At 43.7% G+C, this 27,026-nt stretch overlaps 1 protein-coding gene across 1 annotated transcript in view; it reads right to left on the reverse strand.

Annotated features, from left to right (window-relative positions):
* The window catches only part of MCHR2 (melanin concentrating hormone receptor 2), a 346,069-nt gene that overhangs the window by 240,933 nt on the left and 78,110 nt on the right, over positions 1–27,026 (reverse strand). Inside the window, exon 2 of the mRNA XM_040428802.1 lies at positions 12,093–12,302. Within this exon, the coding sequence (XP_040284736.1) occupies positions 12,093–12,302 (210 nt within the window). The remainder of the gene's footprint in view (positions 1–12,092; positions 12,303–27,026) is intronic.

A 27,026-nucleotide genomic window follows, 5' to 3' on the forward strand; every position in this document is an offset into this window, starting at 1 on the left:
ACCTGTTCACAGCCTCTCAGGAACTCCAAATGAGATGTGGTAGGAATATATAAACCCTTTGCAGACTTCTGCTAATTAAAAAGCACCTGAGCCACATGGGGAGGAGTGCTGATTCAGGGGAGGGGGGAAAAGAAGTTTATAGCATAAATTGTATGGATATGTAGAGAGAATCTCTAAATCGCACATCCTCATACCTATGCTTCTGATATACAACTGTTTTCAATTATCAGCATTTCTTATGATAAAACATGGCTATACAGCGATGCTATCAATCATTTGCTGTGCACTATATAGAGGCAATTAGTATACAGTTTGATCAAAGCGCATAGGCCCACTTACCGCGACAAGGATGCCTCTTGTTTAAGTGGGAACCTACTCTAACCATGGCGCAGAGCCGTGCGGCGACCGACACGCCTCCACACCGCTCCAGCAGGCAATGGGATCCAGCAACCGCACAGCGGCCCCACTGTACAGTGAGGCCACATGGGCCCCGGGTCCCATCACTCCACCAGCACGGCACCGAAGCAGAGACGGCCGCCGTCCAGCGCCGCATGTGAACTGGTGCAAATGGCTCACCTGTTCACAGCCTCTCAGGAACTCCAACTGAGATGTGGTAGGAATATATAAACCCTTTGCAGACTTCTGCTAATTAAAAAGCACCTGAGCCACATGGGGAGGAGTGCTGATTCAGGGGAGGGGGGAAAAGAAGTTTATAGCATAAATTGTATGGATATGTAGAGAGAATCTCTAAATCGCACATCCTCATACCTATGCTTCTGATATACAACTGTTTTCAATTATCAGCATTTCTTATGATAAAACATGGCTATACAGCGATGCTATCAATCATTTGCTGTGCACTATATAGAGGCAATTAGTATACAGTTTGATCAAAGCGCATAGGCCCACTTACCGCGACAAGGATGCCTCTTGTTTAAGTGGGAACCTACTCTAACCATGGCGCAGAGCCGTGCGGCGACCGACACGCCTCCACACCGCTCCAGCAGGCAATGGGATCCAGCAGCCGCACAGCGGCCCCACTGTACAGTGAGGCCACATGGGCCCCGGGTCCCATCACTCCACCAGCACGGCACCGAAGCAGAGACGGCCGCCGTCCAGCGCCGCATGTGAACTGGTGCAAATGGCTCACCTGTTCACAGCCTCTCAGGAACTCCAACTGAGATGTGGTAGGAATATATAAACCCTTTGCAGACTTCTGCTAATTAAAAAGCACCTGAGCCACATGGGGAGGAGTGCTGATTCAGGGGAGGGGGGAAAAGAAGTTTATAGCATAAATTGTATGGATATGTAGAGAGAATCTCTAAATCGCACATCCTCATACCTATGCTTCTGATATACAACTGTTTTCAATTATCAGCATTTCTTATGATAAAACATGGCTATACAGCGATGCTATCAATCATTTGCTGTGCACTATATAGAGGCAATTAGTATACAGTTTGATCAAAGCGCATAGGCCCACTTACCGCGACAAGGATGCCTCTTGTTTAAGTGGGAACCTACTCTAACCATGGCGCAGAGCCGTGCGGCGACCGACACGCCTCCACACCGCTCCAGCAGGCAATGGGATCCAGCAGCCGCACAGCGGCCCCACTGTACAGTGAGGCCACATGGGCCCCGGGTCCCATCACTCCACCAGCACGGCACCGAAGCAGAGACGGCCGCCGTCCAGCGCCGCATGTGAACTGGTGCAAATGGCTCACCTGTTCACAGCCTCTCAGGAACTCCAACTGAGATGTGGTAGGAATATATAAACCCTTTGCAGACTTCTGCTAATTAAAAAGCACCTGAGCCACATGGGGAGGAGTGCTGATTCAGGGGAGGGGGGAAAAGAAGTTTATAGCATAAATTGTATGGATATGTAGAGAGAATCTCTAAATCGCACATCCTCATACCTATGCTTCTGATATACAACTGTTTTCAATTATCAGCATTTCTTATGATAAAACATGGCTATACAGCGATGCTATCAATCATTTGCTGTGCACTATATAGAGGCAATTAGTATACAGTTTGATCAAAGCGCATAGGCCCACTTACCGCGACAAGGATGCCTCTTGTTTAAGTGGGAACCTACTCTAACCATGGCGCAGAGCCGTGCGGCGACCGACACGCCTCCACACCGCTCCAGCAGGCAATGGGATCCAGCAGCCGCACAGCGGCCCCACTGTACAGTGAGGCCACATGGGCCCCGGGTCCCATCACTCCACCAGCACGGCACCGAAGCAGAGACGGCCGCCGTCCAGCGCCGCATGTGAACTGGTGCAAATGGCTCACCTGTTCACAGCCTCTCAGGAACTCCAACTGAGATGTGGTAGGAATATATAAACCCTTTGCAGACTTCTGCTAATTAAAAAGCACCTGAGCCACATGGGGAGGAGTGCTGATTCAGGGGAGGGGGGAAAAGAAGTTTGTAGCATAAATTGTATGGATATGTAGAGAGAATCTCTAAATTGCACATCCTCATACCTATGCTTCTGATATACAACTGTTTTCAATTATCAGCATTTCTTATGATAAAACATGGCTATACAGCGATGCTATCAATCATTTGCTGTTTATATATTCCTACCACATCTCAGTTGGAGTTCCTGAGAGGCTGTGAACAGGTGAGCCATTTGCACCAGTTCACATGCGGCGCTGGACGGCGGCCGTCTCTGCTTCTGTGCCGTGCTGGTGGAGTGATGGGACCCGGGGCCCATGTGGCCTCACTGTACAGTGGGGCCGCTGTGCGGCTGCTGGATCCCATTGCCTGCTGGAGCGGTGTGGAGGCGTGTCGGTCGCCGCACGGCTCTGCGCCATGGTTAGAGTAGGTTCCCACTTAAACAAGAGGCATCCTTGTCGCGGTAAGTGGGCCTATGCGCTTTGATCAAACTGTATACTAATTGCCTCTCTATAGTGCACAGCAAATGATTGATAGCATCGCTGTATAGCCATGTTTTATCATAAGAAATGCTGATAATTGAAAACAGTTGTATATCAGAAGCATAGGTATGAGGATGTGCGATTTAGAGATTCTCTCCACATATCCATACAATTTAGGCTATAAACTTCTTTTCCCCCCTCCCCTGAATCAGCACTCCTCCCCATGTGGCTCAGGTGCTTTTTAATTAGCAGAAGTCTGCAAAGGGTTTATATATTCCTACCACATCTCAGTTGGAGTTCCTGAGAGGCTGTGAACAGGTGAGCCATTTGCACCAGTTCACATGCGGCGCTGGACGGCGGCCGTCTCTGCTTCTGTGCCGTGCTGGTGGAGTGATGGGACCCGGGGCCCATGTGGCCCCACTGTACAGTGGGGCCGCTGTGCGGCTGCTGGATCCCATTGCCTGCTGGAGCGGTGTGGAGGCGTGTCGGTCGCCGCACGGCTCTGCGCCATGGTTAGAGTAGGTTCCCACTTAAACAAGAGGCATCCTTGTCGCGGTAAGTGGGCCTATGCGCTTTGATCAAACTGTATACTAATTGCCTCTCTATAGTGCACAGCAAATGATTGATAGCATCGCTGTATAGCCATGTTTTATCATAAGAAATGCTGATAATTGAAAACAGTTGTATATCAGAAGCATAGGTATGAGGATGTGCGATTTAGAGATTCTCTCCACATATCCATACAATTTAGGCTATAAACTTCTTTTCCCCCCTCCCCTGAATCAGCACTCCTCCCCATGTGGCTCAGGTGCTTTTTAATTAGCAGAAGTCTGCAAAGGGTTTATATATTCCTACCACATCTCAGTTGGAGTTCCTGAGAGGCTGTGAACAGGTGAGCCATTTGCACCAGTTCACATGCGGCGCTGGACGGCGGCCGTCTCTGCTTCTGTGCCGTGCTGGTGGAGTGATGGGACCCGGGGCCCATGTGGCCTCACTGTACAGTGGGGCCGCTGTGCGGCTGCTGGATCCCATTGCCTGCTGGAGCGGTGTGGAGGCGTGTCGGTCGCCGCACGGCTCTGCGCCATGGTTAGAGTAGGTTCCCACTTAAACAAGAGGCATCCTTGTCGCGGTAAGTGGGCCTATGCGCTTTGATCAAACTGTATACTAATTGCCTCTCTATAGTGCACAGCAAATGATTGATAGCATCGCTGTATAGCCATGTTTTATCATAAGAAATGCTGATAATTGAAAACAGTTGTATATCAGAAGCATAGGTATGAGGATGTGCGATTTAGAGATTCTCTCCACATATCCATACAATTTAGGCTATAAACTTCTTTTCCCCCCTCCCCTGAATCAGCACTCCTCCCCATGTGGCTCAGGTGCTTTTTAATTAGCAGAAGTCTGCAAAGGGTTTATATATTCCTACCACATCTCAGTTGGAGTTCCTGAGAGGCTGTGAACAGGTGAGCCATTTGCACCAGTTCACATGCGGCGCTGGACGGCGGCCGTCTCTGCTTCTGTGCCGTGCTGGTGGAGTGATGGGACCCGGGGCCCATGTGGCCTCACTGTACAGTGGGGCCGCTGTGCGGCTGCTGGATCCCATTGCCTGCTGGAGCGGTGTGGAGGCGTGTCGGTCGCCGCACGGCTCTGCGCCATGGTTAGAGTAGGTTCCCACTTAAACAAGAGGCATCCTTGTCGCGGTAAGTGGGCCTATGCGCTTTGATCAAACTGTATACTAATTGCCTCTCTATAGTGCACAGCAAATGATTGATAGCATCGCTGTATAGCCATGTTTTATCATAAGAAATGCTGATAATTGAAAACAGTTGTATATCAGAAGCATAGGTATGAGGATGTGCGATTTAGAGATTCTCTCCACATATCCATACAATTTAGGCTATAAACTTCTTTTCCCCCCTCCCCTGAATCAGCACTCCTCCCCATGTGGCTCAGGTGCTTTTTAATTAGCAGAAGTCTGCAAAGGGTTCATATATTCCTACCACATCTCAGTTGGAGTTCCTGAGAGGCTGTGAACAGGTGAGCCATTTGCACCAGTTCACATGCGGCGCTGGACGGCGGCCGTCTCTGCTTCTGTGCCGTGCTGGTGGAGTGATGGGACCCGGGGCCCATGTGGCCTCACTGTACAGTGGGGCCGCTGTGCGGCTGCTGGATCCCATTGCCTGCTGGAGCGGTGTGGAGGCGTGTCGGTCGCCGCACGGCTCTGCGCCATGGTTAGAGTAGGTTCCCACTTAAACAAGAGGCATCCTTGTCGCGGTAAGTGGGCCTATGCGCTTTGATCAAACTGTATACTAATTGCCTCTCTATAGTGCACAGCAAATGATTGATAGCATCGCTGTATAGCCATGTTTTATCATAAGAAATGCTGATAATTGAAAACAGTTGTATATCAGAAGCATAGGTATGAGGATGTGCGATTTAGAGATTCTCTCCACATATCCATACAATTTAGGCTATAAACTTCTTTTCCCCCCTCCCCTGAATCAGCACTCCTCCCCATGTGGCTCAGGTGCTTTTTAATTAGCAGAAGTCTGCAAAGGGTTTATATATTCCTACCACATCTCAGTTGGAGTTCCTGAGAGGCTGTGAACAGGTGAGCCATTTGCACCAGTTCACATGCGGCGCTGGACGGCGGCCGTCTCTGCTTCTGTGCCGTGCTGGTGGAGTGATGGGACCCGGGGCCCATGTGGCCTCACTGTACAGTGGGGCCGCTGTGCGGCTGCTGGATCCCATTGCCTGCTGGAGCGGTGTGGAGGCGTGTCGGTCGCCGCACGGCTCTGCGCCATGGTTAGAGTAGGTTCCCACTTAAACAAGAGGCATCCTTGTCGCGGTAAGTGGGCCTATGCGCTTTGATCAAACTGTATACTAATTGCCTCTCTATAGTGCACAGCAAATGATTGATAGCATCGCTGTATAGCCATGTTTTATCATAAGAAATGCTGATAATTGAAAACAGTTGTATATCAGAAGCATAGGTATGAGGATGTGCGATTTAGAGATTCTCTCCACATATCCATACAATTTAGGCTATAAACTTCTTTTCCCCCCTCCCCTGAATCAGCACTCCTCCCCATGTGGCTCAGGTGCTTTTTAATTAGCAGAAGTCTGCAAAGGGTTTATATATTCCTACCACATCTCAGTTGGAGTTCCTGAGAGGCTGTGAACAGGTGAGCCATTTGCACCAGTTCACATGCGGCGCTGGACGGCGGCCGTCTCTGCTTCTGTGCCGTGCTGGTGGAGTGATGGGACCCGGGGCCCATGTGGCCTCACTGTACAGTGGGGCCGCTGTGCGGCTGCTGGATCCCATTGCCTGCTGGAGCGGTGTGGAGGCGTGTCGGTCGCCGCACGGCTCTGCGCCATGGTTAGAGTAGGTTCCCACTTAAACAAGAGGCATCCTTGTCGCGGTAAGTGGGCCTATGCGCTTTGATCAAACTGTATACTAATTGCCTCTCTATAGTGCACAGCAAATGATTGATAGCATCGCTGTATAGCCATGTTTTATCATAAGAAATGCTGATAATTGAAAACAGTTGTATATCAGAAGCATAGGTATGAGGATGTGCGATTTAGAGATTCTCTCCACATATCCATACAATTTAGGCTATAAACTTCTTTTCCCCCCTCCCCTGAATCAGCACTCCTCCCCATGTGGCTCAGGTGCTTTTTAATTAGCAGAAGTCTGCAAAGGGTTTATATATTCCTACCACATCTCAGTTGGAGTTCCTGAGAGGCTGTGAACAGGTGAGCCATTTGCACCAGTTCACATGCGGCGCTGGACGGCGGCCGTCTCTGCTTCTGTGCCGTGCTGGTGGAGTGATGGGACCCGGGGCCCATGTGGCCTCACTGTACAGTGGGGCCGCTGTGCGGCTGCTGGATCCCATTGCCTGCTGGAGCGGTGTGGAGGCGTGTCGGTCGCCGCACGGCTCTGCGCCATGGTTAGAGTAGGTTCCCACTTAAACAAGAGGCATCCTTGTCGCGGTAAGTGGGCCTATGCGCTTTGATCAAACTGTATACTAATTGCCTCTCTATAGTGCACAGCAAATGATTGATAGCATCGCTGTATAGCCATGTTTTATCATAAGAAATGCTGATAATTGAAAACAGTTGTATATCAGAAGCATAGGTATGAGGATGTGCGATTTAGAGATTCTCTCCACATATCCATACAATTTAGGCTATAAACTTCTTTTCCCCCCTCCCCTGAATCAGCACTCCTCCCCATGTGGCTCAGGTGCTTTTTAATTAGCAGAAGTCTGCAAAGGGTTTATATATTCCTACCACATCTCAGTTGGAGTTCCTGAGAGGCTGTGAACAGGTGAGCCATTTGCACCAGTTCACATGCGGCGCTGGACGGCGGCCGTCTCTGCTTCTGTGCCGTGCTGGTGGAGTGATGGGACCCGGGGCCCATGTGGCCTCACTGTACAGTGGGGCCGCTGTGCGGCTGCTGGATCCCATTGCCTGCTGGAGCGGTGTGGAGGCGTGTCGGTCGCCGCACGGCTCTGCGCCATGGTTAGAGTAGGTTCCCACTTAAACAAGAGGCATCCTTGTCGCGGTAAGTGGGCCTATGCGCTTTGATCAAACTGTATACTAATTGCCTCTCTATAGTGCACAGCAAATGATTGATAGCATCGCTGTATAGCCATGTTTTATCATAAGAAATGCGGATAATTGAAAACAGTTGTATATCAGAAGCATAGGTATGAGGATGCGCGATTTAGAGATTCTCTCCACATATCCATACAATTTAGGCTATAAACTTCTTTTCCCCCCTCCCCTGAATCAGCACTCCTCCCCATGTGGCTCAGGTGCTTTTTAATTAGCAGAAGTCTGCAAAGGGTTTATATATTCCTACCACATCTCAGTTGGAGTTCCTGAGAGGCTGTGAACAGGTGAGCCATTTGCACCAGTTCACATGCGGCGCTGGACGGCGGCCGTCTCTGCTTCTGTGCCGTGCTGGTGGAGTGATGGGACCCGGGGCCCATGTGGCCTCACTGTACAGTGGGGCCGCTGTCCGGCTGCTGGATCCCATTGCCTGCTGGAGCGGTGTGGAGGCGTGTCGGTCGCCGCACGGCTCTGCGCCATGGTTAGAGTAGGTTCCCACTTAAACAAGAGGCATCCTTGTCGCAGTAAGTGGGCCTATGCGCTTTGATCAAACTGTATACTAATTGCCTCTCTATAGTGCACAGCAAATGATTGATAGCATCGCTGTATAGCCATGTTTTATCATAAGAAATGCTGATAATTGAAAACAGTTGTATATCAGAAGCATAGGTATGAGGATGTGCGATTTAGAGATTCTCTCCACATATCCATAGGCCCAAATACCGCTCTACGAATGGTGAGGCCAAAACAAGTAGAGGCAGTAGCATATTGAATGGCTGACAGTGCCACCAGTTCATTCACATTGTGTCCCACCAAGTCCTCTGCTGAAAACGCAGAGTTGGCACCGGTGGCCACGGGTATCCATCTTCCACCTCAACCCCTTGCACATCAGCCAAGCAATCTGAGCCCCAAGTCATGCAGCAGTCACTTATGCTTTTTGATGACTCTGTTGGTGGGGTTTCCGTGGGCTATCCATCTAGCCCTGCGCTAGAAGTGGAAGAGATTGAATGAACTGATGCCCAAGCAGGTTTAAGGATTAGGACGTGGGAGGACCACTGCAGCACGTCTCTGATGATGATGACAAAACACAGGTGTCAACTCCTATGGCTTTCTGAACTGTGCAGATCAGCTAGAAGGGCAGGGGTGAGGAGTGGGTGGAAGATGATGTGGAGAATGATGAGGTCCAAGACTCACTTGGCATCCAGATCATGCAAGTGACGTGTGCAGATCGGAGGAAGTGGTGGGGGTCACCCAGCGCTAGCCACACAGCAAAAGAGGGAGCAGGGTGCAAAAGCAGAGTGGCTGTCAGCCAGCTAGTATATCTGCTACTGTCCAACACGCTGAGGGACAGAGCCCAGCAAAGCCAGCTCAAAGGAGTTCCCTGGCATGGCAATTCTTCAGGAAATGTGCTGACGACAAGAAACAGGTGGTTTGCAAGCTGTTTAGTCAGAGCCTGAAGCGAGGCATAAATGTTCTAAACCTGAGCACCACGTGCTTAACCAGGCATCTAACTGCAAAGCACGAGCTGCAGTGGAGTAGACACCTGAAAAACAATGAAAGATCAGAGGCTCCTCCTGCTCCCTCTACTGCTGCAGTCTCAGCCTCCTGCTCCCCCTCTGAAGCGACAGGGACACCTAGTACCCCTCAAAGTGAGGATGTGATAGCAACACCACCACCAGTGTCACTCAGCATCTCTACACTGTCCCATGGAAGCGTTCACTGGAGAGAAAGAGGAAGTACCCCCTACCCACCTGTAAGCCCTGGCCCTGAATGCCAGCATTTTAAAATTCCTGATCTTTGAAATGCTGCCACTTCATCTGGTGGAGACGGACAGTTTAAAAAATTTAATGACACGGAGGACCCATGGTACGTGGTTCCCAGCCACTACTTTTCCAGGCGGGCTGTCCTTGCCCTGCATTGACAAGTGGAAAAAAAATCCGGTGTGCGCTGTGCAACGCCATCAGTGGCAAGTTCCCCATGACCAGCTATACTGTATGTGGACCATTAAGCAGGGGCAGGGACGTTATATGTCCCTATCTGCCCACTGGGTAAATGTATTGGCCGCTGGGCCTGAGGTGGAAAGCAGTTTGGTGCATGTCCTACCACCATTGAGGATTGCTGGACATTTCTTAGTGCCTCCTGTTGCCTCCTCCTCCTACTCCACTTCTTTTTCCTGTTCCTCCTCTACCTTCTCTTCATCAAGTCAGCACAACACCTGCACCACCAACTTCAGCACACCCAGGGGGAAACGACAGCAGGGTGTTCTTAAACTCATATGTTTTGGGAGAAAAAAAACACACTGTGCAGGAACTGTGGGAGGACATGGAAGAACAGACCGATGAGTGGTTTGTGACACTGAGCCTCAAGCCCGGCCTGGTGGTGTGCGACAACAGTCGAAATCTTGGAGCAGTTCTGGGCCTAGCTGGTTTTATGCACATCCCTTGCCTGGCACATGTGCTAAATTTGGTGATGCAGAGGTTCCTGAAAAATTACTCGTATATGTCAGAGCTGATGCAGAAATTGGGGGAGAATGTGTGCGCTTTTGGCTTTCTTACCCTGCTGCTGCTCGCCTGACTGCTCTGCAGCGTAATTTGGCCTTCCCACTGACCGCCTCATATGCGACGTACCTTGCACATGCGGGAGAGACATTTCAGCTGCAGCACACACAGATGAATTGCTCTGCAAAACAGCACCACTTCACCACCAGCGAGTGGGCCTCCAGGCAGGACGTGTGCCCTTGTTGTTTTGAGTACTAAAAAAAAAAAAAAAAAATTAAGATTTTTTTTTTTTATAAAAAACTAAATAAAACAAAAATGTTGGCTACCTCCCCCGCCTCTTCCACCTACACCACCACATCCACCTCCTCTACTCTGACCTCCACCTCCTGGCTTAGGAAGTGTTTGCTTCCTCCACCGTATCCACAGCCTCCTCAACTTCCTACTTCACCATGGTGGTAAGAGCAGAAAAATTGCCCTGCAAACAAATGTGGATAGGGAAATGACTTAAAATAACATAAAATACATTTAAAAAAATAATAATAATCTTGAACCAGGAGGCGGAGGGCCTCCTGGTTTAAGATTTTTTCTTTTTATTTTGATGTATTTTATGTTATTTTAAGCAATTTCCCTATCCACATTTGTTTGCAGGGCAATTTTTCTGCTCTTACCACCATGGTGGTTCCTATCGCAGCCCTCTAGCCCTTTCTATGACTTTTTTACAGCTATTTTTCAGCCCATCCAGGTTACGTTGCTAGTAGCTGATAACCCCGACTACCCTTTCCCTTCAGCTTTACCAACAGGCACAGGACCTGCGCTCTTCCAGTTTAACTGAGGGCATCAGCCTCAACTGTTTCACTGGGCATGCGCCAAAAACGTCACTGGGCTCAGCGAGAAAGTAATACAGGGTTACTGTTAAGGGCCACTAGCAGCAAACTCTAAATCTGCTATATCTAAATCTTCCTTCACCATTCCAGTTAGTAAATCTAAGGGTACCCCTGGGTATTTACAAGAGTCCTCTGTGAGACTGGTTGGATTTGGTTGCTAAGGACCCAGGTTATGTCTGCGGGGTAAGGAGGCAGAAAACAGTTGCGAGCTCAAACAAACCAGAGTCTGTCAGGAGAATCAATAGAAGCCAAAACAGAAGACAATGGGTTAATCCAGAAGAAGGCTGAGGATTGAAGAATCAATAAGCCTAATCAGACAAGGGGTAAATCCTGAAACAAACTAAAGTTAATACACAGGAGGGTCCAACAGAAATGTAGCACTGTTCTGAGCCAGAGAACAAACATGAGTCAGGAATACAAAAATTACAGTAAGTGTCTGACTTAAATTCCTCACCTAGCACTGGAATTGGACGCAGAGCCAGGAGCAGGAAAATAACGGTAAGCATCTGACTTAAATTCCCCTTACCCACTGTTGCTCTGGAATTGAACGCAAAACCAGGGACCTAATTGGCTCAGCATCCAGACTCACCAAAAAGGTCGATCAGTCAAGGTTTGGATGGTTGGCATGGCATTGACAATATTCCTGGAACAGATGTCATAGAAATGTGGCTGGGTATGTTCCCCACAATTGTTTGTCCAGCTCAAATCCTTGGCAGGCATAAGAGGGACCTATAACTCATTGAATCTAAAATTATGACCTGAAAGTGACTGAGTGTTCCTTTGATTTTGGGCCCTACCATGGTGCCAGGATGCAGATTATGAACCTAAGTGGGGAACTGCATAAATAATGCAATACATTTTGGGATGCATTTTCTCATTTTCCTCAATGTCCAAAAATATGTCATATAACTGATGTGTTTGTGAAAAATCAAAATGTATTTTTTTAAACTGGGTTTGCATTACATCCTTCAGCAAAATATGAGCTTAAAGTAGTCACTCATCTGTGAAATCTCTGCTGTGATATATGGCTTAATCTGAGCCTTCAATGATGGCATATAGATCTGTCATTTGACACTGACAACTTTTCATCTGCAGGACCCAACATGTTTCATTTCACTGTATCACACATGTACTTCTATTTTTATGTCGCAAAATTTTGTAAAAATGTAAAGTAATAGAAAAAGATCAATTGTTTGCTCACCTGTCTAAGCTCATTGCTGTCATAATGGCGGTGCAAGCAAATTGGTTGCAGGTATCCAAAGATGTAATTATAGTACAAAGAGGACTTCCGAACACCCATTCTCCTCCTCGAGCCCACTGATGAATTAGAAATGGCATTCCAATGATGTGAACAAGATCTGCCACAGCCAGATTACAGATGTAGATGTCAGGTATTGTTTTTCTTCTAGATCTGAGATGAAAGAAGACACCGGTATATTAAAAAGTAGCTTTTCAGGACTTGCATCATACAGTATTGATTGCCTGCTCATGATACATTTATGGTTGCGGACAGGCTACAAAAATAAGATTTCAGTATGAAACAATACCATTTTTATGTTCAATGCGCTACATAATATAGGTCACCTGGTGAAATATGACCTGAAAATGGCATAATCATATGTGAGAAACAAGATATAATTCCACTAAGCTTCTTTAAATATTAACCCCTTCCACCTGTAAGCCTTTGGGGCCTTAGTGACCCATCCATTTTTTTTTATTTATTTCGTTACATACCAAAAGTTGTAACTTTTTTATTTAGCCATCAATGTAGCTGTGTTAGGACTTGCTTTTTTTGTAGGACACCTTGTAGTTTGTAGTTTATTATGTCATAATTTTCGGATAGAGCTTGCTCATTAACTTAATTTACTCTTTTTTTGGGGGGATGGGAAAAAACAGCAGTAAGGCCTCTTTCACACAGCCGTAGGGCTCCCGTGGCCGTATTGTGGGCTGCATACAGCGGTTCCGCAATACACGGGTCACCAGCCGTGTGCATTCCTCATCACGGATGCGGACCCATTATTCGATGCCAGCAGATGTACAGTAAGATGTGCTAATATTCATATATTTTTCCAGAAAACCCAGAGGAACATTAACTGGCTCACGATACTCCTTATGTATACTCAAAGCCCTTCATAAGAAGAAAAGGTACTCCAACCAAGGCCTCTCAGGCAGCTTAACAAAGTTTCTTTGTTTAGCAATTTTAAATGGTGGTTACCTAGAAAAACCTTTTGGAAAGGAGACTAGCTTGCATTTCTCTTTTCCAGAGAAGCATTATGTGGAAATGCAAGTATAGCAATAGATATAAATCTTATTAGGAAAAAGCATGTATTGAACAGTTTGAGGCTACCACCAAAAATTTAGTGGATAAAAAATAGGGTGGAATTGATCTATAAAGCACAAGGATATTTGTATAATCATACATACTAGAGATGAGCAAATCAATTCTCTCAATATGGAATTAATCCTGAATTTTCCATAAAAATTTGGTATCTAACAAACCCAAATATTTTAAAATTCAAGAGAGAGATCCACATGTGTAAAACATATGCAATTCAGCTTTCTGTCCAAAAAGCTAAGTGTTTCACACCTACAACATTGCCTAACAGTCATTGCTTTGTCTTTTAAACAGCAAACTGATCTCAAAATAATGGAAAACGGTGACGTGAACTCAGCTTTATTTTTGAGGCCTTGGGTGGACCTCTGGCTGGGTTCTATTTCTGATATAGAAACCAGTTAAGGCCTCTTTCACACTTGCGTTGTCCGGATCCGTCGTGCACTCCATTTGCCGTCGTGCACTTCAAAATGCGTTCAGTGTTACTATAGCACCCAGGACGCTATTAAAGTCCTGGCTGCCATAGTAGTAGTGGGGAGCGGGGGAGCAGTATACTTACAGTCCGTGCGGCTCCCGGGGCGCTCCAGAATGATGTCAGAGCGCCCCATGCGCATGGATGACGTGATCCATGCGACACGTCATCCATGCGCGTTGGGCGCCCTGACATCACTCTGAAGAGCCCCGGGAGCCGCACGGACGGTAAGTATACTGCTCCCCCGCTCCCCACTACACTTTACCATAGCAACCAGGACTTTAGCGTCCCGGCAGCCATGGTAACCATTCAGAAAAAGCTAAACGTCGGATCCGGTAATGCGCCGAAACGACGTTTAGCTTAAGGCCGGATCCGGATTAATGCCTTTCAATGGGCATTAATTCCGGATCCGGCCTTGTGGCAAGTGTTCAGGATTTTTGACCGGAGCAAAAAGCGCAGCATGCTGCGGTATTTTCTCCGGCCAAAAAACGTTCTGTTCCGGAACTGAAGACATCCTGATGCATCCTGAACGGATTTCTCTCCATTCAGAATGCATGGGGATAATCCTGATCAGGATTCTTCCGGCATAGAGCCCCGGCGACGGAACTCTATGCCGGAACACAACAACGCAAGTGTGAAAGAGCCCTAAGGCTACTTTCACATCTGTCATGATAATACATGTTATAAACTGATCCGGTTGTATTATCTCTAAAATAGCCATGACAGATCCGTCTCTAAAACTATTGTAAGTCAATGGGGGACTAATCTGCTTTCTTTTGTGTCAGAGAAAACGGATACATCACCATTGACTATATTGTGAGTCATGATGGATCTGTCTTGCTCCGCATCCTATGACTCAAAAATGCAGCTTGGAGCACTTTTGTGTGCTTAATGGGAACGCAGTGAAATGGAACGAAATGCATTCTGGTGCACTCTGTTCCCTTCAGTTCAGTTTTGTCCCCATTGACAATGAATGGTGACAAAACTGAAGCATTTTCCCCTGCTATTGACATTCTATAGAAAGAAAAAGGGGGAGACCCCGGGTGTCCCAGAGAGGGATGGAGGACAGTGCCTACCCAATGTAACCGCAGTGGGGCACCCGTAAAAAGGTAACTCGGTACAAGCTCCGAGTGCAATAACAAAGAAGGAGAAAAGAAGCTCAAAGTACCAAAAAGATAATTTATTGAATAATATCAAGACATAGTTAAAAATACATACAAGTGATGCCATGAACAAGGTGGTGGGAGCAGGGGAGAGGAGAAAAACAGGCGCCACCCTGGGAGAACGCACAGGTCACAATGTACATGATACAGATAAGTAATGGTCATGGGGAAGTACTGGGTACAATGACCAGCCCATAGACCAAATGTAACAAGAAAGTATAAAGTAGTGTGGGGTAAGGAAAGGTCAATCAGGAAAACAACCACGGCTGTAAATACATAGTATGCTGAACAAGAAAATAAAGAATGGTAGATAACCAGCGACTGGAGTAAAAAGCCAGGTGTGAAATCTCAACACCGCCAGCAAAGAGCCGTGGGAGCAGGACTGTGACCTAGAGCTTACCTAAAGTGGACCGTGTGTGAAGATGACAACCCAGGATGGCGCTACCCCAACGGGCGTTTCGGCGTGCCTTCGTCAGGGGGTAACGCCATCACTGTGAACCAAACATTATATAGTCTCCCTAAACCAATTGGAGAACAATGCTTACCCGTCCCCAGGTGTGTTTGCAAGCTGGTGCGCGAAGATCCTGCACAAACGGATCCGGCCGCCCCGCGGGCAGAAGTGGCGTATGGACGCATGGGCGCGAGGCGCCGGATGACGCGCGCACGCATCACAGAGGGGGAGGAGAGGAAGCAGAACGCTGATATAACAAATAGCATCCCCAGCCATGAACTGAATTACATCCATTAAGAGCATAAAGTAAAAAACAATAATGAAAAAGATAATATAAGATAGTATAAGATGCGCCAGCATACATGTCTTAAATAGACAATATGGGAAAGGTATACCTGTTAATGATAGTAAATAGGTAAGGGAAAAAAGGGAAATATATAGAAAAATGCGTAAATGAATGAAGTGAAAGAAATAATATAATACAAAATAAGATGATATATAATAGAAATAAAATAAATAAATACAATATATATTATGTATCCTATGTAAAACCAGAATTTAGTGGTAAATATACAAATAGAGACCACCAATCTGTGATACCCACAATAAATAAATAAATCCATGATTAGAGCAACAGGACATATCACATTTAAAATTAATGTCAAATTACATCAACAGTAAGTCCAGAACGCAATAATGATGATCAGCGGATACATGATGACATGATGACTATATGTGATGACTATCGTGGGTTAGGCAATACTTCTCTTCCTTTCTGGAAAAAAAATATGCATAATTTGCATATATAACATCAGTTGGCATCAGAATTAGCAATACTAAATTGCAGGTGTATTCAGAGTTATCACTGTGTTATTACATAAGACTGTAGGTGATATCTACTACATTATCTATGCATTAAAGAGTTATCACTGTGTTATCTGTATGTAATGTCTCCCGCTTTACCCACTTCCTCAACATTGTTGTGTCCCTCAACTTATCATCTTGCTACCTACAAATCATATACATCCCTGCTGGAATTTAAATGTAATGTTAAATAAATGTTAATAAATGTTTAATTAGCGGTACATTGTGATTAGAGATGAGCGAATTTCATATTTTGAAATTAGTTTGCGATTCGTTTACTGGTAAAAGCAGAATTGCGTTATGGGTTCCGTTACCACGGACCATAACGCAATTCTATGACGGAATGCATAATTGAATGCCTTTAGAGGCATTCCATTATTCATTCCGTCATAATAGAAGTATATGGGCTGCATAACAGATCCGTCCCGTTTCCGTTATGCGGGATGGATCCGTTATATTCTAGGTTCTTGAAAGTAGCCACCTTTTGCTTTGATTACTGCTTTGCACACTCTTGGCATTCTCTTGATGAGCTTCAAGAGGTAGTCCCCTGAAATGTTTTTCACTTCACAGGTGTGCCCTGTCAGGTTTAATAAGTGGGATTTCTTGCCTTATAAATGGGGTTGGGACCATCAGTGGCGTTGAGGAGAAGTCAGGTGTATACACAGCTGATAGTCCTACTGAATAGACTGTTAGAATTTGTATTATGGCAAGAAAAAAAAGCAGCTAAGTAAAGAAAAACGAGTGGCCATCATTACTTTAAGAAATGAAGGTCAGTCAGTCAGCGGAAAAATTGGGAAAACTTTGAAAGTAAGGGCTATTTGACCATGAAGGAGAGTGATGGGGTGCTGCGCCAGATGACCTGGCCTCCACAGTCACCGGACCTGAACCCAATCGAGATGGTTTGGGGTGAGCTGGACCGCAGAGTGAAGGCAAAAGGGCCAACAAGTGCTAAGCATCTCTGGGAACTCCTTCAAGACTGTTGGAAGACCATTTCAGGGGACTACCTCTTGAAGCTCATCAAGAGAATGCCAAGAGTGTGCAAAGCAGTAATCAAAGCAAAAGATGGCTACTTTGAAGAACCTAGAATATGACATATTTTCAGTTGTTTCACACTTGTTTGTTATGTATATAATTCCACATGTGTTAATTCATAGTTTTGATGCCTTCATAGTCATGAAAATAAAGAAAACTCTTTGAATGAGAAGGTGTGTCCAAACTTTTGGTCTGTACTGTACTTTGTCTAAAACAAGCCCTATGCATGTGTTTTTGTGGGTTTCCTCCAGCTACTTTGATTTCCTCCCACACTCCAAAGACATACTGATAGGGAACTGAAATTGTGAGCTCTAATGGGTGCAGCAAGTGATATTGTCTGTAAAGCACTGGGGCATATGTCAGTCAGTGAATAAAATAAATACAAATTTTAAAAATTATGTAATTGAATCCTTCAGTGAGCAGGCAGTCTGTCTTGGTTTCACATGACATATTTCTCATAAATGAGAGAAAAGGTTAGTTTAGAAAGAGAGAGAAGATAGCTGAACAATGCATTTTTCTCTAATAAGATATATTACAAGTTTCTTATATTTGCCTGTATCATTGACATATGCAAAGTTGTCTGAAGGTACAAAGACCATTTAGCCTCTGCCTGAATCTTCAGAAGACATTCTTACTAAAGGTATGGCAGCAATTGCTCCACTTTTGCTTAGCAGTAGTCCATAAAGTATCAGAAAGGGATGTGAGGATGCATGGTCCTGTAATAGCAGACCTCAATGAGGTTCTGGTTACATTAGGAGAGACATAAATGTTGTAAATCAGAGATAACAACTTGCCAACTTGAAAATTATATTTTTAATGTAGTTCCATGTATCCATTTATATAATTCCAGACAAGGGATTCATATGCAGTAAAATCAAAGGCTAGCTAGTGTCATGCTGGGTAGGATATAAGATACAATAGAAACACAGAAAACCATGAAACAAGTGTCTAGGCCAGAAGCTGTGGATGAATCATAAATTAATCCCAAGGCTTTAAAAAATTCTTCCACCGGGCCAGAGAACCGGATGGCAGAGAAAAGGCCCAGGATTGCGCATCCCCTTTAAGCAGGGATATGATTATCCCTACCCTCTGACTCTCATCACCAGATGAAGATGGACGCAGCCGAAAATACAGCTTGCATGACTCTCTAAAGCGGATAAAGTCATCCACACCCCCTGCAAATTTATCAGGGAGAGCGACTCTAGGCTCCCCAAAAATTTGACTTCCTCCTATTGCACCTGATGCCAGAGCATTCTGTCACTGTGTGACCAAATTACGCAGATCAGCAACCTCTAGGGATAATCCCTGCATGCGATCAACTAGCACATCCATTGACTCCATCTCAAAGCAGCTGAGAAATGGCAGTCTAAGTATTGGCGGGTTATACTGTCACGCTGGGTAGGATATAAGATACAATAGAAACACAGAAAACCATGAAACAAGTGTCTAGGCCAGAAGCTGTGGATAAAGGTCACCTCCTAGCAAATCCCTACCAACTCTCCCTGGACTTCTGTGCCCACGTTCAGACCCTGAAGATGGGCATAAACGTGCCCCTGTGCCTAAGACTGAAGACACCCTAAGATCCCTAAGATAGTGGAAAAGGGGAAAAGAGACAGCCTGCTTCCTCAAGCAAGGAGGGAGCAGGTGTCTCCCTAACAGCCTAGACAGAACACAAAAGAGAAACAAAACCAACTTATCTGTAGCTGAGCAGAAACAGCAATTCCTTCCTTCCTTCCTCAGAGCAAGATAGAAGCTATAACCCGCACAGGACACTGGGAAAGGGAGTAATTTAAACTCATACAAACGACCCCACCCAGTGCACCTGGAAGGAGGCGGATACAGCTCAAATCCAAACCCAAAACAAACTACACATGTGCCGCTAGCCTGGCAGACCTCCGCACATAACCTGAGCAGGGCATGACAGCTAGAGGATAATCAGGACTGGCCTTAGGGGTGTGTACCCTGTCCAGTCACAAACTGAAGGTTGCACCACTGGCTTCTGTCCTGCCCATCTAGAGTTTCCAATTTTGATCTCACATTTGGTACCCAAACCTATGTGAATGTAGTTGTCTATTATGGTGGGATTTAGGGGTCTATACTTTGATAACTTTTTTCACATAAAACATTTTTCCACATTCTTAATACTACAAGACAATTACAGTATTTACAAATCTGATGAAGTTTTTAGGAGGTGCAGAAAAGTGAGCATGGTACATATGGTCTGATTGGCATATTATTAGGTTCCATTGACTAAATGGAGAACTGGGTGCCAATGTGTTATGCAGTTGCCCAGAAGTTCCAATTTGCAGTTAGTCAAGAAAACCTAATGGTGTGTCAATCTGATCATACAGAAACTATGGACGAGGGCTCACCTACCCCCACTCATGGAGCTACAACTACCAGTCCTATCTCCAACATACATCACTGTTGCCTAGCGATGACTATAACTATAGCTGTGCACTGAGCAGCAATGATTTGCATAATCGTTGCTACAAGCAAAATTTACTGATGCAAAACTGCAGATAATGATTTCCTCAGAATCACATTTATTATTGTTTATAGACAATTAACTCCTTATTCAGACTGGTCAACTATTATTATTATTATTATTATTATTATTATTATTATTATTATTATTATTATTATTATAATCACTTGGGAATGGATGAACCCTGGCAATTCTGGGTAAACAGGGTTTAATACCTTTTAGATAAATCTAGAATAAGGATTGTTAGCCAAAGCTTTTCACATGGTATCAGTGCTCAGCCTAATTTTTGCTCCTGTGGCTATAAATGGTCAAGACTTCTTGAAGCCATGTTTCAAAGTCTAAAAGAAAAGTATTTTCCCAAGGGTGGAGGCTTCTATACCACAAATGCAGATCACCCACATATGTCCAACAAGCATAAAGTATGTAGGTGATTTGGTTATCTTGAGAACATATTATTAGACACAGGAACCCTTAAGATTATCTTAGTCTATATTATCACAACAATAAAATAAAGACGATAAAAATGGCAAAACAATAAATTTTTAACTGACGTATTTTTTTTCACAAATGCCTTTCTGAGAAATGGATGCTGAAAACACTCACCTTCAATTGTGTCATGAACAAAATAGAACAGTTCTATTTTTTGACAACCATTATTAATTGGCCATAAAAAAAACCCTGCTGTGTGGATGACCCCAGAGACTACGATTGTTTTTAAAGGAAATGTGTCACTAAGCAATGTTATCTGCCAGTTGAAATCAGATAGTAACACATCTCTTTTTTTTTTTGCAATCTGCTTTTATTTTCTGATTACAGACTTATTTATTCTGTTTCCTGAACATGATTATGGGGTGGCCATCTTGCCTGAGCTGTTCTTAACAGCATTTAGGGATTCACAGTTCAGACAAACACCCGTCTGTGGGTATAATATTACAAAGGTGGTATAGGAAAAATCTGTAGTCACAGACTGCCATCCTTAAAACGTACACAACAAACGCCGGGCGCAATTCTCGATCCACCTTGGTGACGCAGCAAACATACAGCGCCTCATCTATACACAGGTGGCTGTGTCACAGGTTACTAAACGGTTTCCTCGGATTGAAATACTGGGCATTAGAACCTCATCTGTTTTCTGGCTGACATGCAAATAGACGACTCGTTGTAATCCCTTATCACAACATATAGCGCCTCCTCTATATATAGGGACCGTGACATATGTCTACTGTTCTTCATCCTTAAAGTGGTATATCGGGGTATCTGGCTTCTACATAAAAGCATCTCGGCTTTTACCCCATAGACACGCAAGTAGACAAATGATTTTTATTCAGCAGTTCTCCCCTATATAGGGAGACTGCATAATACAAATGAGCTGATGTTTAATATTCCTTACTGTTGGTGTTTAATTTTGAAACTCTATGTGGATCAAGTTATTATACCCTCAGATCTATGTATTGATCTGATCCTGGCAAGGTACTAGGCTTAAAGTGTCCCCTGATGAGCCCAATTATAGCAGGGGTGAAACGCGGTGGAACGAAACGCTGTGAATCAACACGGCACTTTCTTTTCCATGTTCTCTAGTTTATTCTGAACATCAGGATCAATGCATAGAAGTGGTTCATTTACTTGAATACTCATTTACTTTATCATTGTGATATAACCTTTTATTTTTTATTTTTTGTCTTGTATCTATCATCTTTATTATTTTTTGCTACTCATAGTGTAGTGACAGTAATCTTGGTCAGCATATATTAACTCATAGGTATTTCCCATCCTAGGGCACTCAGGAGGTTCCTGATACGGGATCGCCCCTTTTGGGGGCGGCTATTCCGTTTATAGGAAGGGCATCATAGATATAGAGCCAGTGATAGGGTTAGAGCCCATATCATAACATATCTGGCCCACACCCACCTATTCATGTCCCAGAACGTTGAGTATCTACTCACTTAATTTACAATTTACGTTCATCTTTTTTATTCATCATTATTTGGGTTTTTAATGGTATATAATAAAGGCTACGTTTTAACGTTGGCAGTCTGTGACTACTTAACAGTATTTAGAAAGCATAAAAAAATTACATTACACAGCCACATGGGCCGTAGACACAATGGACAGGATGTGAGCCTATTGATTTACATGGGAAAGTTTTCTAGGCATGTTCTGTGACCTGTGCAGAGGTCCTTGTGTGCAAGGAAAGAACAGATAAGGTCTGACAATCACCTGTTGAGAATGGTGGATCCTGTCTTATCTATACACAGAGGTGATATCATTACAGGCATGATTAGAATGAGCTAACTTTATATAAACCAAAAAGTAGCACCAATTATTAGACATAGCGGCCTGTGCGAAAACTGCAGGATTTTGACTTTTTTGTTTAAATATAAATAGTGACATGGAAAATTTAAAATAACAAAACATTATTTTTTTTAAAATATGTTGAACATAAAAAGTGATTTAAACTCCAGGCCATTTTCTGATGACACATTCACTTTAAACTGGACATGTGATGTCCATTTTTCACTGTCAGCCTTAGATTGAAGCATTTTAGCAGATCTACCTATCTCAGATACACTGGAAGGTTTTCCTGCAGAAATTGCTATTTTAATGATAACTGGAAAACACCAGATGACAATAGAAAGAAATATAAGGATGTAAAAGCCTGAATGAATTACTTTTATGAAATGATTCTGTTTCCTTTTCATGGTCCGGGTCAATAAAACTATTCATCTCTGGGCACCCAGGTTGATGTTTAAGATTTAGCATTGGTAGAAAACCCTTTTCATCAGTTCATTCAAACAATGTTGCATCGTCAGAAGTCAGCTACAGGATATTTGATTTGAAATAGAAAAGCACCGATTGTATTTTTCACTTGAGAATTTAGTTGGTAAGAAAATGGCTCTTAGCAATAATTCTGTGCTCTACACAGGTCTTGTAAATCAACATTGTTTTATACTAGTGCTCACTCCCTTGGGTTACTAAACATAATACAGTGACACACACAAATATACAGGGTTTTAAAAAAAATATTTGCCTTCACAATTTCTTAAGTTTTTGTATATTTATCACACTTGAATGTTTTAGATTATTAAATTACTTTTATTACAAGGTAAAGATAACACGAGTAAACACAAAATGCTGTTTTCAAATAATTATTTCATATTTTTTTTAATTTTTATTAGTCTTTATTATTTTTACAAGATTTCATACAGTCTTCAACAGTCATTTTAGTTTGTTTTACATTATAAAACAGCATGTATATAGTTTTACATGTTGCCCACCCACTCTACCCCTCTGCCTGTTCCTCCCCTGTAGTGGGAGGAGAAAAAAAAAAAACATATATAGATTCCCCCCTTTCTATCCCTCCGCCCCACCAACCCCCAATTCCCATCCCCTGAATCGGCCGTCCCCTGCATCCTTGATCATTTTAACCATTTCTGCTACAATCTAGCAAATCTGCATTTTTTCTTGATAGATACCAAGTGAAATTCATCTCTGACAAGCGAGACTCTAGCAAGGTTCTCCCATTCCTTGACCGTAGGTGCCACACTATCTCCCCAATGTCCAATGATGCACTTCCTAGCCTGAAATAGGAGTTTAGATGCTATCTCCCGATATTTAGAAGTATCTATCTTATCCATCACCCCCAAAATACATATTTCAAACTCCCTAGGAACTCTAAACCCATGATGTGCTTCTATTCTTTTATTTACCTTCCGCCAGAAATCTTGGGTCTTTATACATGTCCAAAGTAAATGCACATCATCCACACCTATCTGCCCACATTTTTTACAACTAAATTCTTTGGATTTATAATATTTCATCAAGATCTTAGGGATGTAGTATAGCCGATATACTATATTAAATTGAGTGATCCTATGGGAGAAGTTATTTGAAACCCCATTGTTAGCCTGTATCACCCTCTCCCAAAACTCTTCCCGTTGAAACTTAAGAACATCCTGCCATTTATACATTAGGCAATTAACTGCTCTTTTTTTTGCATTTCATTTATTGAAGGAAATGTTCAGCCCTACTTGCTGCTATGTGAAATAGTAATTGCCCTTGAGTTACTTAATCTACTAGGCTCAATTTCACTAGCTACACCCAGTCATGATTACTGACAAACCTGGTAAATCTAAACATCACTTAAATAGAATCTGCCTGGGAATCTAAAATAGACTAAGGCAGTGATGTCTAACCCCTGGCACTCCAGCTGTGGTGAAACTACAACTCCCAGCATGCTCCATTGATTTCTGTGGAGTTCTGAGAACAGCCAAGCAAGTGTGCATCTTGGGCATTGTAGTTTTATCACAGCTGGAGTGCCGGAGGTTAGCCATCAAAGGACTAGAGGATCTCAAATACCATCACATGATGCCATGTTCTAAAAAGATTGCTATACAGATCTAAAACAAAGTCATTGAAATTTACAAGTCAGGAAAGGGTTACAAAGCTCTGGGTCTCCCAGCAAACCTCAATGACAGCTGTTATCCACAAGTAGAGAAAACCTGGAACAATAGTGAACGTTCCCAGGAATACCCAAATTTCAAGTGCACTGAAACCTTAAAGAATCAAAAAATCTAATGAATTGCATGTTTCACTTTATTCAGTTACGGTCAATATGCAGGATTTCACAATAAAAAAAGGCACTGATGGCATCCATAGGAGTGTTGCAAGACTCAAACCACTGCTTACCCCAAATAAAAATAAAAGTTACACAAAAGGTATGCCTTGCAAGAGTTTTGGTAAATATTCTGTTTCAAAACAGGAATATGCATATAAAAAAGCAATAGTTCCATTGTTTTATAAATTTTTATATGTTATGGTATTTATCCTTCCTTCTTTATCCTTGTATGGGTCACTATGAGTATGAGGATATCCAATATGCGGAAGTTTGTATTGTCAGACATTTATTCAATACAAATAATGTATTTAAAAATGTGAGTATCTTATTTTTTCCTTTTTTTTTATTAATTTTAATATTATAACTATAATGTGACATCATATTTGTATATGACATTATTGGCTATGCCTGTAAAATGCATAGATACCTATAGTATTCCCTACAAGGCATGATAAAAGTAACAGCCCTGTGGGACTGTCTCTAGGCTACATGTATACTGTCCTTTCTCTTTGTCATCACTTTGAGTACTGATCTTGATATTTAAAAAGCTAAAGAACTTGGATTAGGTTTTCTCCAATTCGACCATTAGTTTTGAAGTATGGCTGGCAGCCACAGCCATGCCCCTGGTAGTGAATGACATATGTATATAATTGCGCATCAAAGTAAATAAAATATATTTATTACTGTGGCGAAAGCCACTTCGCCACGGTGTTTTGGAGGGGGCTGTTTGCCCGCCTCCTGCCCCTGGATTACGGCCCTTTAAGATACTTTTACTAACTTTTAAACCCCTGAAAGTGAATTTTGGATAGGTTTGTCCCCAAGTTATACTGGTTAAATTGATATAAGTTATATGTATGTACAATGTAAACTCACAAAGTTGTAACAATTTATAAGAAGTGTAACTTTTCAGCTTAGGAGATAGTTGAGTAGATACAGAAATTGACTCAATTATCTCCTAGACAGAGGGGAGGAATATGCTGGGTGTGTTTCTATTGTCCCATTGTGCCATTGTCCCATTGTGTCCGATTGGCTTCTGTACTTACATTGTATGTGTTGTAATGTATTGATTGGTCGTATTTCAAAACCCTGTGGGCAGTACTATGTTTGTGGATTGTGAATAAAAGAGGCTGTACGTGCCAGTACAGTCAGTTCTGCTTGACCTCAAAACGAAGTGTCGTCTCGTTATTGGGGGAATTGGATTGTATGCTGATTGCCAGGAGTGTAAGCCGATTGTATGCTTTTCCTGTTCAGCTGTTTCCAGTGTTTGTGTGTTTCCTGTTCCGGAGTTGAAGGATTCGTGTAGTTTGCAGTTCGGCAGACTGGTGCTTGCAGTAGCTGCCTGTGCATTGGAAAGGGGAATATCGTTTGAACGGAGCTGTGTGCTGAACGGTCCATTACAATTACATATTTGTTCGATAATGATTAAACACTATCCCTTTAATGTTCTGCTCAACTTTCTGGTAGTGCAGATTTTGAATCACTATATCTTACTGAAGAAGATGTTGAACTTAACTCAACCTGATTATTCCATCTCCTCTAATTGGCAGGGGTATTTGATAAGAAAAAAAAGAAGAAGCACAAATAGGGAGGACCATTTTATCAGCGGTACAATGTAGTAGCCAAAAAGGCTTACTTAATATGTTGTGGAGAAGTTCCACAGGCTTGCTGTGCAGTCAGTCGGTGACCATACGGGCTGACTCCAGTGGATATGAAAGAAGAGGGGTCCGTGCGCTGCTCAGAAGAGGAACATACTTGAGGCAAGAGTAGTGTAGAAATTTTTTATTAGGATGCCAATGACACGTTTCGGAGCAGAACAGGCTCCTTCATGAGATTACATCAAAAATCAGCTAAAAAAAATCTACTAGAAGTCACTGTGTCTTTCAATAGTATGCAGTTAGTTCTCATCCATTGAGGAAGTCAGCAACAAGTAAAACACTCTGCGCATTTGGATTGTTTTTGGTGAAATTTTCAAAGGTAAGCATATTTTTTCAGCATATTATAGTTTCAGAGGTTTTGATGAACAGAATTATGTAGCTTTATAGAACAAAAATAAGTCTAATAAGGGTAAAATAATCATTGAAGAAAATACGTTAGCAAGGGGTCTAATTCTCTCTTTAGGGTAAAGGTGTCTATGCTAAGCTAATGTAATTAGAACTTGCTTTCAAATAAAAATCATGGTGGCATATAAAGGCTCTATGCAGACTGGACATAGCCGTTTTTTATGCGATTCGTCACAAATTAATTTGGATCAAAGCAAATTTTTCCGAAAAATTCTGTGAACCGGCCGAATCAAATTTTTGAGAAATTCGCTCATCTCTAGTCAGAACGATAACCCCCAAAAAATGGATCCTGTCTGTTGAGCATCTGCCTACACTCGGTCAGCATTTGGTCAGTATTCCACCAGGATTTAATTGTCCCTGCAGTTGAGGCTGAGGACACGGTGGAGGATGAGAAGGTAGAGGGAGACATTGTTGCAGGACCAACGGTGTGAGAACGTGGAGGTGGAAGCAGGGTCACCTGGCCAAGTTGCTGGTGTGGCTGGGCAGGAACCACCTTTACCCAGTGGGCCGTAAAGGACATATATTGTCCTTGACCGTAGTTAAAGCTACCGACCAATTTTCCTAAAAAAGGCTGTATCGCAAAAAAATTCACCACTGAATGGCTAATCGACGTCATTCGGTCCATACAGAAGAAAGTCTCTAATCACCCATCAATTTT

This window comes from Bufo bufo, chromosome 4 (assembly GCF_905171765.1).
Source record: "Bufo bufo chromosome 4, aBufBuf1.1, whole genome shotgun sequence".
NCBI lineage: Eukaryota > Metazoa > Chordata > Amphibia > Anura > Bufonidae > Bufo > Bufo bufo.